General features: G+C 46.5%; 1 protein-coding gene and 1 long non-coding RNA gene across 8 annotated transcripts in view; one reads left to right on the plus strand and one right to left on the minus strand.

Moving 5' to 3' along the window:
* Positions 1 to 13,022, minus strand: part of NOSTRIN (nitric oxide synthase trafficking) — a 63,495-nt gene that overhangs the window by 40,046 nt on the left and 10,427 nt on the right. For all 3 annotated transcript variants that reach the window (XM_070070729.2, XM_008258703.5, XM_089328242.1), the window contains exon 2: positions 12,208 to 12,293. In XM_070070729.2, coding sequence (XP_069926830.2) covers positions 12,208 to 12,293 — 86 coding nt within the window. The remainder of the gene's footprint in view (positions 1 to 12,207; positions 12,294 to 13,022) is intronic.
* LOC108176854 (uncharacterized) lies at positions 345 to 12,193 on the plus strand. 5 transcript variants are annotated; one of them, XR_016230837.1, is made up of 6 exons: positions 345 to 564; positions 2,152 to 2,319; positions 4,253 to 4,331; positions 8,511 to 8,874; positions 9,974 to 10,055; positions 11,436 to 12,193. It is a non-coding gene; the product is annotated as an uncharacterized LOC108176854 (long non-coding RNA). The 5 variants fall into 5 exon arrangements; XR_016230836.1 differs by having other exon boundaries at positions 2,152 to 2,214; XR_016230839.1 differs by lacking the exon at positions 8,511 to 8,874 and having other exon boundaries at positions 2,152 to 2,214.

Raw genomic sequence — 13,022 nt, forward strand, 5'->3', positions numbered from 1 at the left:
ATTAGACTCAATGTCCCAACTCAGACAGACAGCTCTCTTACATAAGACAGAATCCACAGGTCACGAGTTATTGATCTGTTGTTAAATTTCTACCCGTTTTTCACTTTTTCACTTTTTATACAGCTGTGCTTTCCCACTTTTTTTTAATTAATTAATTTATTTATTTGAAAGTCAGAGTTACACAGAGAGAGGAGAGGCAGAGAGAGAGAGAGAGAGAGAGAGAGGTCTTCCATCCACTGGTTCACTCCCCAATTGGCCACAATGGCCGGAGCTGCGTCGATCTGAAGCCAGGAGCCAGGAGCTTCTTCTGGGTCTCCTACGTGGGTGCAGGGGCCCAAGGACTTGAGCCATCTTCTACTGCTTTCCCAGGCCATAGCAGAGAGCTGGATCGGAAGTGGAGCAACTGGGACTTGAACCGGCACCCATATGGAATGCTGGCTATGCCACAGTGCTGGCCCCTGCCCTCCTTTTTGAAAAAAGACTGATGTAGGATATATGTTAAGGCATAGTGCCGAAGACACCCATTTGGCATCAGAACTTGTATGGATATAAGGAAAGATAAAGGCAAGTCTTTTAAAATATTAGAGCTGGTAAATACTTATCTCACGGCATTTATGAATAGATTTCACTGCCCTGGGCACATGCTGCAATTGGAGGGGAGAGAGTGCTGGTCAAGAGTAGGCTGGGAGAGATCCTCACTGCTGATGAGCTGAGATGCTCTGGAATCCCGGGAGATCTCCAGCACTCAGTGGGGTGACTTAGACAACGTTAAAGTGCAGTAATCAGACCCAATTCATGGGTTCTAGGAAGCTGACAATGTGGTTATCGCCTAAGGCTGGGAGTAGGTTATAGCGTAAGGCAATAACCAGGAAAGTTGCTATTGACCTGTAAAACTGTGATCTCATCCCAGGCTTACTCTCTGATTTCTCCTCCTCCCCCTTACTCCTTTGCTCATAGTGGGAGCCAACTGTCATCCTGCCTCAGGGCCTTTGCACTTGCTGTAGCCTCTGCCAAGTATTCCATCAGCTACATAACCGCAAGATATCCTTCTTCATGTTATTGCCAGTAGGTCTTCTTCAAAAGAAACCTCCTCAGAGGCTACCCCTATCTTAAAGAGGATCCTTGTCATTATTCCCCTATACATTTTTTCATTTTTTTTTCTATTAGGCAGAGTGGACAGTGAGAGAGAGAGAGATAGAGAGAAAGGTCTTCCTTTGCTGTTGGTTCACCCTCCAATGGCCGCCGCGGCCGGTGCGCTGCGGCCTGCACACCGTGCTGATCCAATGGCAGGAGCCAGGTGCTTATCCTGGTCTCCCATGGGGTGCAGGGCCCAAGTACTTGGGCCATCCTCCACTGCACTCCTGGGCTATAGCAGAGAGCTGGCCTGGAAGAGGGGCAACCGGGACAGAATCCAGTGCCCCAACTGGGACTAGAACCCGGTGTGCTGGCGCTGCAAGGCGGAGGATTAGCCTAGCTGCGGCGCTGGCCCCATTTTTTCATTTTTTAAAAGATTTATTTATTTATTTGAAAGTCAGAGTTACAGAGGCAGAAACAGAGAGAGAGGAAGAGAGAGAGAGAGGAAGAGAGAGAGAGAGAGAGAGAGAGAGAGAGAAAGGTCTTCCATCCACTGGTTCACTCTCCAAATGTCCGCAATGGCCAGAGCTGGGCCATTCAGAAGCCAGGAGCCTGGAGCTTCTTCCAGGTTTCCTATGTGGGTTCAGGAACCCAAGGACTTGGGCTCTCTTCTACTACTTTTGCAGGCCATAGCAGAGAGCTGGATCTGAAGTGGAGCAGCCAGGACTTGAACTGGTGCCCATAAGGAATGCCGGCACTGCAGGCAGCGGCTTTACCTGCTACACCGCAGTGTTGGCCCCAACTTTTCATTTTTTAAATCAACACATTAAAAGCTGTGCATACTTATGGGGTACCATGTGATGTTTCTATACATGTGTTCACTGAGTAATGTCCAATCAGGGACGTTTAATATTTGTTTGTGGTGAAAACACTTAAAAAATCTTTTTGTCTGTTTTTTGGAGAAATATACAGTCTATGTATAGTAGTTACCGTACTGTGCAATGAACACAGAGCTTCTTGCTCTTATCGAACTGTAGCTTGTTATCCATTAGTCAGTCCTTATTTTCTCCTTTCCAGTACTCTCCCGGTGTCTGGCCATCACCATGGGGCTCTCGACTTCTAAGAGACCAACTTGTTGAGGTGCGGCTTATGGGTGAGATCCTGCAGTACTTGTCTTTCGGTGCCTGGCTCACTTCACTGTACACAGCGGCCTCCAGTTCCAGCCGTGTTGTTGTAAATAACAAGGTTGCATTCTTTTTTTTTTTTAAGATTTATTTTATTTATTTGAAAGACAGAGTTACAGAGAGAGGTAGAGACAGAGAGAGAGGTCTTCCATCCACTGGTTCACTCCCCAACTGGCCGCAACAGCAGGAGCAGCGCTGATCCGAAGCCGGGAGCCAGGAGCTTCCTCCAGGTCTCCCACATGAGTGCAGGGGCCCAAGGACTTGTGCTATCTTGTACTGCTTTCCCAGGCCATGGCAGAGAGCTGGATTGGAAGAGGAGCCGCCTGGACTAGAACCGGCGCCCATAGGGGATGCCGGCGCTTCAGGCCAGGGCTTTAACCCTTTGTACCACAGTGCTGGCCAAAGGTTGTATTCTTTTTTATTGCCCAATAGTAATCCATTGTTGACATGTACTGTATATTCTCTCTCTTTCTTTCTTCTTCCTTCCTTCCTTCCTTCCTTCCTTCCTTCCTTCCTTCCTTCCTTCCTTCCTTCTTTCCTCTTATTTGAAAGGCAGAATCACAGAAAGAGAAAGAGAGAGATCTATTTAAATGCATTCCCACAAGTTTGAGCTGTGTTCATCCTGGTGTCCGAGTTCACTGCTTTCTAGCACTTGGAACAGTTGAACATACAAACCCTATCCTAGCCCACTGCCTGCCAGCACTTGTTAGCACTTTCCTCTCCAGCTCTCCATTCTTTCTCGAATGCAGCAGATAAAACACGAAAAATGATATATTTATAGTGTTTGGCTCACAGGCCTGGGCACAAAGCAAGCTCTTTTTTTTTTTTTTTTCAATTCATGTTATTTATTTGAAAGGCAGGCTGACAGAGAGAAAGGGAGAGGTGGAGATGTCCCCTGTGCTGCTGGGGCAGCCGGGACTGGAACTGGTGTTGTGCTATGGCATGCCAGCATTGCAGCAGGTGGTCTAACTCACTGCCCCACAACGCCGGCCCCACAAAACGAGTTCTTAATACATGTGAATTATTTAAATATGATCGTTATCCAAAAGGACCGGTAAAGTCAGAGCACCCCAGGTACTCACAGGTGGGGACGGCCAAGGAGCAAGAATTCACAGCTTGCTCACCCATCGTCTCACACAAAATCCTACATGGCTTCTAACCAAGGGCGAGGCTGCCAGGCCCAGCCTCTTCCTCGGAATCCCATTGTCCTTACAAGCTGCGCTCCGTGTCTCGGGGGTGAGGTGGAAACAAGAAGGCCCACCGCCAGGAAGGAGTGTGTGATCCTCTATGTCATTGACTTAACTGGATTCACTCAGGGGCGAAGGAAGCTGGGTTTCGGTGGCAGGGGAGGGCGAGGCTCCTGGTTCCGGGCTTGCTCTCAGGAAGAGTTCTGGGCTCTTCCTGTTTCAGTTTGGTCATCTTTGTCCCGCACTCCAATATTTCCCTGACTTTCTTTTGAGCATTGGCAAGAAAGCAGCCTACGGAGATTCAACTGCCCCCAGCATGTCTTGCACCGGAAGCCTTCATTTTTATGCACACGGGTTTTAGGGGTAAACGGGTGGCTCCCAGGTTGCTGCTCAGAGTTGCTCTCCTGTCTCCTGTACGTGAAGAGCGTGCCTCCCGACAGCCTTCTCCTGACACTGTCCACCCGCTCTCTGCCCACATGCAGCAGAGTGCGGCGCTGTTTACCGGACGCCTTGCTGCCGAGTGCTGATCTCAGGGTATTTCGTTGTTGAATCTATGATCATCCCCATGAGGGAGACACACTCTTCCACCCATTTCATGGAGGGCAAGATTGAGGCACAGTGTTTAGCCAATCACTCGCCTAAGAGCACACAGGAAAGACGTGGTGGATTTGAACGCAGTCTGGCTGGAGAATCTACATGCTTAAGTACTCCATCTCCTATCTCTGAAGCCAGCGGGAGGAGGCTGCAGGTGGAGGTTTCTGGGGGCAAAGTAACACTGCCTTTAATATGCATTTGGAATCATCACAGGTTCTGGAGCCGCAACGCACAGCAGCCTCTGTGCAGACAGAACAGCTCCCCAGCCTCTTTCCAAAACATCTATGCCACGGTAAGGTGTGTTGGGGTGCACGGTGACAGTGTTAACTGTCAGGAAAAGTGGGGAAGGTGGGGGCCTCTTAAGGCACACGTCACCAGCCTAGCCCTGCAAGGCTGGGGTGACTTGGACACCACCTTCCTGAACGCCACCATCATCTTCTGTGTCTCTCTGCCTGTGATTTATTGATGACTCCAAAGAGTTTTAGAATTGGCGTTCAGATAAACCAAGAAAAGCAAGCTAGAATCATCTGCGCATCTCTTCTCGCGTGCAAAGCCCTGATGGCTATTTTGGGAACCTCAGGAGATGACTCGGCAAGTCAGAAGGAAAGGGAATGGCACGCAGCCCGGAGGGTGCACTGTCACCACGCCTCCTGCCACTCAGCCCTTCACTTTAGAAAGCTGCAGCAGGGCACACGTGGGGCTTACAGGGTCTGGCCCTCATCAGCTTTTGTCTGAACAGGTGCCTGTGGTGAAATTCCTCCCTAGGAAAAAGCCTTTTTTCTGTAGGAGGCCACATTCCAAGTGGCAGGTAGAGAGAGTTGCCGGTTTCCTAAGTTGGGATGTTTGCCGGGGAAAATAACTTTGTGATGTGACACTTTGTGCTACGGTCTAATGGAGTGTTTTTTTTCTCTCTCTCTCTCATTAGATAGATCATTAGATCGCTAGATTTCCTTTCAGAATTCCTGCCAAATAGAAAGAAATGCTGTTTGTGTTTTCCCAAGCAGCGCAGAGCCCCACTTAGACTGGTTTCTTCCAAGTCCCTTTAAGCTGCTCTCTCAGAGTTTGCAGCCAAACAGGCTGACTCCGGAGAGCCACCATAGCCGAGGGAAGATGCCCCTCCGAGCACTTTTCTTGGCACACGTGGAGAGGATTATGCGTGTATCCTTCCATGGCTAACTCAGTCTCAGAATATTGCAGTGAGATTTAAAGACTCAAGACCAGGGAAATAACTTGCTCTGGCTTTTAATCCGTTTATATTCTAATTTCCTTTCAGCAGTCAAGGCAGGTCAATGCATTTTCATTAGCAATAAAGAAGACTAACCAACAAGGCAGTGACCAATATTTGACTTAGATTTAAAAGTAAACTAGACTGTTGAAAGAAAGCCGAGATGGAAAATACATGGTTTCAGGTTGAATGCTTTAGACAGGGCACACATTAAACTGCAAGAATAATATGACGACCATGTAATCAATTCTAGCAAAGCCTGCGCTAATACAATTAAGATTATAAAAAGTGGCTTAATCAACCTGTAGCCACCCCCGTGTCTATGTGGAATTAACTCAAATTGAGCTAAGGCTTTCTCATGCTTGAAGACGGCAGGTGGCAGAGGCCTCCCTCTGTCATGGATTAGGGAGGAATTTTCGTCATCCCAGTTCCCCACCCAGGGTACCCCTCCTGTGGCTTACATCCTGTTCTTCACCAGCAACAGCTTTGGTTCAGGGTCTGGCAAATGGGTGTTCTCCACTCAGGCTTTATTAATTTATTCTTTGAAAGACAGTCGCAAGTTCCTCTTACAAACAGGTTGAATTTAAAATTGGTTTTAGGCAATTTGAAAAAATTTTCCAGTCAAAGCTCTGTTGCTGGTTAGCCAGCCCCCTGCATCCTTACTGAAGGCCTTAACCCTGCTTCCTGGGGTGTAAACAAAGGAGAAAGGGGAGGATGAGAGAGGGCGGTGCCCTCCTGGGCTGGCCAGTCACTACAGGCCCAGGGAACGCGTGCCCCATGGTAGCTTTATTTATTATTTTTAAGATTTATTTTATTTTTTCAGAAGACAGAGTTACAGAGAGAGGTAGGGACAGAGAGGTCTGCCATTTTCTGGTGCCTTCCCAAATGGCCACAATGGCCAGGGCTGAGCTGATCCAATCTGATTCAAAGCCAGGAGCCAGGAGCTCCTTCTAGGTCTCCCATTTGGGTGCAAGGGCCCAAGCAGTTGGGCCATCCTCTGCTGCTTTCCCAGGTGCATTGGCAGGGAGCTGGATTGGAAGTGGAGCAGCTGGGCCTCAAACTGGTGTCCTTATGGGATGCCGGTGCTGCAGGCTGGGCTTTAACCCGCTGTGCCACAGTGCTGCTGCCCTGCACCTCTACACCCTCCACCTCCAGCCATGGGGGCTCTAGAACTCCTGCTCCTCCTTGCCTGCTCATTTCCCAACTGAGTGCACGTGTGTGTGTGTGAGTGTGTGTGTGTGTGTGTGTGTGTGTGTGTGTAGCGGAGAGGGGTAATTGCTGGGGAAAGCCAGGTAAAGTTAAGAAAGGTGGTTTTCCAAATGTTGTATCTGGGATACGGAATGTTATACAAAATCCTTGCATATCATATAGATACTAGTGTGGTCATTCTGATTGGATGGGAGGGGAGTGAGCGGAGAGCAGGCCTGCACGTTTGACCTCCTCCCCCCCTCCAGGGTACCCCCACTGAGCTGGATGTGCTTGATAACAGCTGTATCCCTTCCCACACAGAACCTTATGACTCCACGAAACGAGCTGGATCAGGATACCTGTCTAGCTTTTGTTCCATATAATATGCTACATATTATATTAGTGAATATTATTGACATGTCTGTCCATTTATTGCTACTCAGAAATAGCCTAAGGCGAACTTCTTCAGAGTTCTGAGTGCTCGAAGGCCCAGAACCAGTCATACATTAGTGCAGCTATTCACTTGGTGAACATCTACTGCATACGTACTCTGTGCCAGGCCCATACTACTCAGGTGGGATGCAAAGATCCTCAAGGACTTCTGCCTACCGTGGTGAGACAGAGAGTAACCGTGTGGAGCAGTAAGAGCTAGAGCAGAGGAAGCACTCATTCTACAGGTAGACCCAAGAGGCGTGATTTTGATCCAAGGAAGGCCTGCCACAGTGGGATGATGGAAGCTTGAAGAATGAGGGTGAAGAAGCATCTGTCAAGCAGGCAACACAGCCCTTACAGAGGCAGGCACCCCTACTGCTGCTGCTGCTGCTGGTGGTGGTGGTGAGGAACTCACCCACGGTGGGGGAGATTTGCAAGTGGCTTGGTAAGAAGGAGGGAAAGGACATGGGGAGTTAGAGAGTGGATGGATAAGAATGCAGAGCCCAGATCTTGAAGATCCTCTTTTAAGATGCTATGAGGGTTGGATTTTATCCTAAATGGCATGGGAGTCTTTGAAGGATCTTAAACAGGGACAGGTCCTCAGAGTGAGAGGTGCACTAGAGACAGGGCCAGGGCCAGGGCCTCAAGTTGAGGTAATTTTGCTTAAATTTGAAAAAAAGGAGACCCTCTAAAGGGACACAGCTTGGAGCCAGGACGAAAGCTCTGAAGGATGCAGGTGGATTGGATTTGTCTCCCACCCAGCCAGGTGCCTTTTTGTGTAGTATGCAAATTCCACAGGGTGAGGCAGCACCTCTAGACAGAAGAATAGTTTGAGATACTTTTTCCAGAACAATATAACAGGGCTTTAAAAAAATAAAGCTATGCCCTAAAGGGGAGTTAGGAAAGAGAAATATGAAGTCTTGGTTATGAGTTGAGAAAGAAGTAGTTGTAGAAATGGGTGACACGCAGGTATTGGACTTGTTTGGGTGGGCAGCAGTCTCAGTTCACAAGGAAAAATCCAGAAGGAGGATCAACTTTGCAGAAAAGTTAATACTCTCTGGTTTGGATGTGTTGGCTTTGTAGTGCCGTGGGAATCTGGGTGGAAACAGCTAATGCATTGTCAAATATGTCGTTCGAAGTATAGTTAAGACATGTCATGTCGACTACCAATACACATTTGGTTGTCATTGCTACACGGCAGAGCTGAGGCCGTGGGAGTGAAGACCACCCAGGATAATGCTAGAGCGGAAAAGGTGAGCATTTCTGGGGGATTCTCTCAAAGGTTCTCAAAAATTGAAATCCATTTTTTTTTATTCTTTTGTTGACACTATCTGAAACAAATCATGGGTGGCACAAATGGCCAACTACAGTTCCTCCTTCTTCCCTTCCCTTCCCTTCCCTTCCCTTCCCTTCCCTTTCCTTTCCTTTCCTAGCAGCAGTTCCTAGCAGCCTGGTATTAAGCTTTCTTACAGAAGAACGATAGATTTTCCCATCAAAGCCTGTTTAAATATTTGCTGTCAGAGTGCAGGGTGCCAGACACTTATAAATAGTTTCTGGGAATGTACATTTTCTCTTTAAATTTGATCTGTGATTATAAGAAAGTGAACTTAAGGACTTTGCCATTAGGCATCTCAGGAGCTGCTGTGTGTCTCTGGTCAAACCTCAGTTTGCAATTGCACAGAAGGAAACTGAAGTAACCAACTGGCCAAAAAGTGAAGCATGACCATGCATTGCAGAATATCCAGGCAAGTAGGGTTTTAAAAACAACCGCAGTTTCTATCACCACCAATTAGAATGAATGCAAGGAGGCAGCTGAGCCTGGAAAGGAAACATTGTCTGGATTTGCAGCTTTGATTGCGATGCCGCCTCTTCTATCCACCTGCTAATTCAGAACTCTGTGGAGCAGAACCACATGCAAATGCCCTCTTAAGCAAGGTGCCTGGAAGTGTCAACCACCAAGGACAGACGGTGAAGACCTTGTTATAATGATGTAGGTGGAATAACTCCTAACTATTTTTATTTATTTATTCACTTAACTTACAATTACTTATTGAGTGCATTTTAGTTGGCAGGCACCCCTAATTCAAAGCCTAAAGTACTCCTTTACTGTGTCTTTCATTATGCCAGCCACTGGGTTCGCCTCCATGATTTTCTGTGTCATAAACTTTACTGGAAATGTGTGCCATATGTATTCCAAGAGTACTATTTTACTTGTCATGTGGGATTTTTCTTATGGCATTATACTTGTCTCCAACCCTAATTAATAGGATAGTTTGTTTTGAAGAGTACTGGCTTTCCAGGTGCTTAAAAAAATAGCAACAATAACAAGAGGAAAGGTCTGGTGTCATTGATGTATCTGTAATAAACCCATGCATTTATGAGGAAAGTAAGTCCTGGGCTCATTTCTGGACAGTTGGTGGGAATCAGCCTCTTAGGTATGTCATGGAAAGTAATTTTGAATTTACAGAACAAGGAGAAAGCAACGCCAGCTCTGCTATGGCCATGCATCCTTGTGACAGGTTATAACACGGACTCAGCTCAAACACCACAGGAAGAAGTAGTGACCTCAGAATCATATCACTCCCACAGGAGAGAAATGAGCCAAAGCTAGGAAGTGAAGCAGCCTCTGTCTGTGGCAGCTGACATATCGGAATGCAAGAACACAATGTACTGCGTTTTCATAGACTGACAGAGTGTTTGTGTCCGTTAGGAAGCAGTTCTCCCCAAAGACTGTCTCCTTAGGGTGGACAAACATCCTCCAGGTTAACTGCATGATCAAGAGCTGAGCAGGGGGCAGGGCAGGGCGATCGAAAGCACAAGGAGGAGGGGACGTTGCAAATGTGTGTATATCAGAATCAGTGTAAAGTAACGACAAATGGCATTTTGGTTAAGGGTGGGTGATTTAATTGCACAAGGTTAGCTTTACAAAATGTTTAGGAAAGTATTTACTACATACATGACCCAATATCTAGCATTTTTTTTCTCTAGGCAGAACATGAGACATAGTCTTTGTATGTGTGCTGTACAGTTTTTGTTTTCTAATCCAAGAATGGCTTGGTCACTTTGCTAACCTATAGCGTTCTTTTTAGATTTTCAAGTTCGAAATTAGGCTCCTTATGGATGCAAAAGCATGAAGGGAGGTATCTTCAGAGCCTCGGCTTGTTCCAGCCTGTAAGTGGGCGGGTGGAGGGTTTTACACATTCGAGGGGCCTGGGAGGTGGTGGCCTGGGCAGGTGGTGACCTTGAGGGAGACACACACAAGGAGGGAAGGCTCTGTGCACAGACAGGAGATCGCTCTGTGGCACAGCGGAGATGGGAGAGTGATGTGGACAAGGGAAAACTAAGAAAGCAGTTTTCAAGCAGCGACACCCTCCCACATGCCCCCAGGTTTTTTTCAGTGCACTGTTGAGCCTGTTCTTTGTCTCCAGCCTTCCATCTTCATGGCTCTCTAGCAGGCAGCACCTGAACTCTGTGACACCAAGTCATCAAGGACCAGGTGACTGCAGGACAGGTCAGGTGTGTGGCTGACGTGTGTACAGATTCTTCCCGATCACAGGCCACAAATGCTTTCCAATCTCAGTCATGAGTTGGATTTTTAAAGAATAATTAGTCTTATTTAAATAATTTCCTTTGAGACTGATAAAAACTTTTTTAGACAAGAAAATCCTTCCCAAATGGATCCTCTCCTTTTCTCTTTCATGGAATCTAACCAGTTTGGCCATTAGAATGTCATACTTGAAATTTTTTTCTTGGGGCTGGTGTTTTTGTCAAGCAGCAGGTAAAGCTGTAGGCTTGCAACACTGGCATCCTGTATCTGAGTGACGGTTGAGTTCCAGCTGCTCCACCTCTGATCCAGGTTTCAGCTAATGCACCCAGGAAAGCTGCAGAGGATGCCCTAAGTACTTGGGCCCATGACATTCGTGTGGGAGTTCCAGATGGAGTTCTGGGATCCTGGCATTGGCCTCCCCCAACCTTGGTCATTGTGACTACCTGAGTGAACCAGCAGATGGAAACTCTCTCTCTCTATCTTGCCCCCTTTTTCTCTCTGTCACTCTAGCCTATAATAAGTAGATACAACCTTTAAATTAAAAAAAAAAATTCTTTTTGACTCCATTTGTTAAGCCTGGGTTTTTCTTTAGAAAGGCCTGGTTGAGCTTTCCCATATCTTTCTTTGGCCTCATTTATTGGTTCTGATAAAGCTAATCTTCTCTGGCCTTGACCCACGAACACAGGATGCACTCAATCCACAGCACTTTGTGTTTTAAACATGGGCTGGCTTTGCTCCCAGGAGCAATCTCTTTTCAAGGTCTCTTTGGAAGTGTTTATTGCAGAGCTGTGTAGGGAAAGGTCTGAGAGCTCCTTTATGACCCCAGCCTCTGGCTCCTCTAATTTTAAGCAGAGATGTTTCTAACATTGTTGAATGACTTAAGCGGGCTCATTTCAGCACAGCGAGCAATTTTACTGATAGTCACACCTGTATGAAGGGGACAGAACACTGAAAGTGGTGGCTTTTCATTCATCCGTCCTTTCTTTCATTCATCTGACATTCAGCAAAGAAATCAAAAAGGGGGCCAGTGCTGTGGTGTAGCGGATAAAGCTGCCACCTGCCATGCTGGCATGTCATATGGGCTCCGGTTCAAGACCTGACTGCTCTACTTCTGATCCAGCTCTCTGCTATGGCCTGGGAAAGCAGTGGAGGATGGCCCAAGTCCTTGGGTCCCTGCACCCACGTGAGAGACCCAGAAGAAGCTCATGGCTCCTGGATTCCAACTGGTGCAGCTCCGGCCATTGTGGCCAATTGGGGAGTGAACCAGTGGATGGAAGACCTCCCTTTCTCTCTCTTTCCTTCTCTCTCTGTGTGACTCTGCATTTCAAATAAATAAATTAATTTTTAAAAAAAGGAAAGAAAAATGCCAGGCTCTAAGAGCTCAATACACAATAATCAGCAAAATACAGCCTCTTCTCTTGTTGGAGAGACAAAACTGTAAACTAATAATTGCCCCTGGTTGAAAAGTACAATACTGAGCATATACAGCAGGTGCATCATTGGGCCCCAGGGGCAGGGGATGAACTCAAGCTATGCAATTAGAATACACTTGACTGAGGCTTCCCAAGCAGAATTATTCCTGTTGTTCGTTTGTTTTTACGGTGCTCAATTGATAAATGTGTGATAGAGGAGAATCACTCTTAAAAGCAATCTCTCAAGTACCAAAGTGTAGCACCATATTCTGGAAAGTAGGACAGCCTGTAATCACTCCTCCAGCCACATCACTTGCTGCAACTGCAAAACAAGAGCTGCTTATTGCAAATGTCTATTCTGTACCTTTGCTGAAGAATCGATGTGACCTGCTTGCAGAAATTCTCTCCATTTTGAGAACACTCCTTTAAGTTCTTGTATACTTTATTATACTGAAAAACAACAACAACAAGAAAAAAGAAGCAATGAGCAGGAAGATTATGATAGGCATCTCTACATTCAGAATGCTGCAGGAATGACCACTGCCTACATCAATGACCACGCAGCTACAGGGATGCAGCCTTTTTGCTTGAGTTCTCCAGTTATGGATGCAGTCTCTTCTTCCTGGATATAAAAGATCCTCCAGGAATTGTCAAAAATAGAGCTGGTTTGTGTGCTTCTTCCATAGGCCAAATGCAAGTGGCTCAGCAGGGAGTGCATTTGGGGTCTGGTTTCTTGGCACCCAGATAGTTGCTTCAGAGAGGTTAACAGTACATCCTGAAGGACACCACCTAACCACTTTGTGCCTTGACTCAGACACCCTAAGACAATATTTCTGGGGCTCCAGATAAACCACGGGCCACTAAGGTGAGCTCTTCTTGGCTTAGTTACAAAATTGTAAGTGAATAACTTATCAATAAAATTTTGCCCTGGTCCCCCCTGTGCCTCATTTAAATCCAATAATCAGAATCTTATAATAATAAATTGAACCAAGTATTGTATGTAAGCAAACCTTTATAAATTCATTCATATATGATTTAAAAAGTAAAAAGTTTGTCGTTTGATTTCTACCTCCACCGTATCATTCTGAAGATTATAATTGTAAATTTAGACATTGATGACCACAGATTTTCAAGTGCCCACGTGGACAGGGCTAATGTCAGTTGATTCTGCAGCTTTTT

Source organism: Oryctolagus cuniculus, chromosome 3, assembly GCF_051225735.1.
Source record: "Oryctolagus cuniculus isolate XC-2025 breed Fujian yellow rabbit chromosome 3, ASM5122573v1, whole genome shotgun sequence".
Classification (NCBI taxonomy): Eukaryota; Metazoa; Chordata; class Mammalia; order Lagomorpha; family Leporidae; genus Oryctolagus; species Oryctolagus cuniculus.